This window comes from Dacryopinax primogenitus, assembly GCF_000292625.1.
Source record: "Dacryopinax primogenitus strain DJM-731 SS1 chromosome Unknown DACRYscaffold_70, whole genome shotgun sequence".
Classification (NCBI taxonomy): domain Eukaryota; kingdom Fungi; phylum Basidiomycota; class Dacrymycetes; order Dacrymycetales; family Dacrymycetaceae; genus Dacryopinax; species Dacryopinax primogenitus.
The window spans coordinates 1-2,488 of NW_024467267.1; the positions used below are offsets into that span (position 1 = coordinate 1).

General features: G+C 48.8%; 1 protein-coding gene across 1 annotated transcript; it reads right to left on the reverse strand.

Moving 5' to 3' along the window:
* Positions 1 to 235: 235 nt before the first annotated feature.
* On the reverse strand, positions 236 to 2,139 carry DACRYDRAFT_25709 (uncharacterized protein). The gene is made up of 3 exons (XM_040774267.1): positions 1,460 to 2,139; positions 1,145 to 1,431; positions 236 to 957 (listed from the first exon to the last, which is right to left on the reverse strand). Exons 2-3 carry the CDS (start codon positions 1,396 to 1,398, stop codon positions 672 to 674), a joined length of 540 nt encoding a protein of 179 aa, XP_040623377.1. The 5' UTR covers positions 1,399 to 1,431; positions 1,460 to 2,139; the 3' UTR covers positions 236 to 671.
* Between the last annotated feature and the right edge of the window lie 349 nt (positions 2,140 to 2,488).

Genomic DNA, 2,488 nt, shown 5'->3' on the forward strand with positions numbered 1-2,488 from the left:
CCAATCCGTCCCTATATACATATAGGCTACATAGATAGTCTAATGGAATCAAATTCCGGTGCCTTAAGGCTGCGCAAGGGTCCTGCACTGCCACTCTTGGCGCAAACTCGACACCATCCCCTCTCTAGCTCTTGAGCATCGACCACGATGCTGCTGCAGGGCAATCTGTGCCATCCAGCCCCTTGCTTCACTCCTTCCTCACTGTCAACTACTGTCAACCATTCTGAGGCGTCCTGGAGATGATTCTGGCTGGTTTCTGGGCTGATCTGAGCTGTTCTTGGGCTGGATGGATGGGTTTTTGTGATTTTGAGACGGAATTTGCTTTCTGGCTCTGCTCTGTGTCTGTCGTCTGCCGGGATTGCTTCGAGTTTTGGTGCGTCCTGGTAAGGCTGGTGTGTACTGCATTCTGGACCTCCATCTGGAGGACTGGACATGCATATGCAGTCAGTGGACCACCTTTTGCATCGGATTTACTAACTTCGCACATCTGTGCAGGCGACTGTTTGGGTTGCTCCGGGGCTTCAGGTTGAGGGAATCGGACCTCCGTCTGGAGGATTGTAACCCAAGACCTGCAGTCTTGGGGTATTGTTTGTGTTATCGGTTTAGAATCGAGTCTGTGGCCTTTGTTTCACTGGAACAGTTTGCGGAATTCCGTGATCTTGACCCATGGGTCATGATCTCCGTCTTGGCATAACTGTTCGCTGTGTATTCTGTGATTCGTCCTCTGCAACCGTCACTGGTGCAGACCCGGTATTTGGATTGGCAAAGCGACCGATAATTCGTATTGAAGGCATGGCACGGACAACAGCCTGTGAAGCGGCTTCCTTGTCTTCCTTCGACCACTGCCGTTGTGTTGCGTTTGGCAAGACCCAAGCACGATGGTTTGTATCATCTTCTCGGAGATGAGCAAGTCGAAGACGGTTTCCATTCACCAAGCCTGGTCGTAAGTGTCCATGTCTATCCTTCAGTTGATAGGTTCCCTTATCCAGTTTTGTAGTGATCACAAATGGTCCAAACCATGCATCACCCTTGTTTGCAGTTTCATTCCGGAGCAGCACCTTTTGACCAACCTCAAAAGGCTGCTGTGTACCTTCCGTCCCGATATTGAGTTGGTGCTCCCACCGCTCTTTGTCTGCAAGTGCACGGATAGTGCCCTCGCTCCGAAGCTTGTTCTCGAGCCTTCTGCATTTGCAAGTGCCGTTCCGAGTGCTCTGCATCCCCTGGGAGTGCAGCATCTGGGGCACGGAGAAGTGGCTGGTCAAATGGCAACCGAGGCTTTCGACCATACAACAACTCAAATGGTGACCACTTGGCTGTGGTTTGCTGTCGGACTCGAGTTGCAAATAGTGCAGCATCAAGAAATTCGTTCCATCGAGTCGGATCTCCTGTGGTATTCATCTTCTTGAGATATGACTCAAGGATCCCATTGTACCGCTCCGTTTTCCCATTGGTATGTGGATAATATCCTGAAGTAGTCAACCGTCTGATCTTTGCAATCTTCAGGAATTCAGACACAACTGGAGGAAGGAAGTTCTTTCCACAGTCCGTGAGGATTTCACTTGGCACTCCATAGTGCATAACGATCTGGTCCCAAATCTCCCGGGCAACTCGTTGGCCTCTGGCCTTTCGCATCGGAATTGCAATGGGCCAGCCTGTGGCATGATTGACCATCATCAAGATCCACTTATGCTTGTGACTGTCTCTGGTCTCTGGCATTCCGATGAAGTCCATTCCCCATTGCTCAAATGGTTCAACTGGTGGAAGTGGGTGTTGTTCTTCAAACTCCTGTCATTTCCTTGGATCAGAGAAGATTTGACATTGTGGACATGTCTGACAATATGTCTCACAATCTTTTCATGTTCCAGGCCACCAACCCTGTCCTCTGAGCAAGTCAAGAATACTGTGGACACCCTGATGGCCATACTCCTTACAAAGCACATCAAGTAATTCTGCATGGTGCAAGAATGGGATAAAGGGTGAAGACTCATTTCCATTTGGCCCAGTAAACACAAGTGTTTCAGCAACTGTGTCATATCAGAAATCACCAGCTTGTCTCTTGGCTTCTTTGACAAGGTTTTCTGGGACTGAGGCTGGAATTTCTTCATTCTCCAGTACTGCTGGTACCAGTAATGGCCAGTCTGTCCATTCAAACAAGTTGAAATCAAAGTCCAATGCCACAATTTCAGTATCTGGACCTTCTCCCCTTCAAAATTGTCTCTCATCCTTGAGAGCACATCTGGAACAGTGTTATCTACTCCTTTCTGATAGATGATCTTCACATCCATCATGGAGAACTCTTCAATCCACCAAGTGAGGTGTCGAGTGACAACCTTTTGTTGCTTGAGGTAAGCAAGAGAAGTGTGATCTGTCAAGACTGTTGTCTGACTGACTGTCAGGGCACCAGCTCATTGCTTGGTCAAGAGACATGACTAAGCCTTTATGACATGGAAGTAGCTGGTATACCTTGGCATGTGCTGGAACCTGCTGG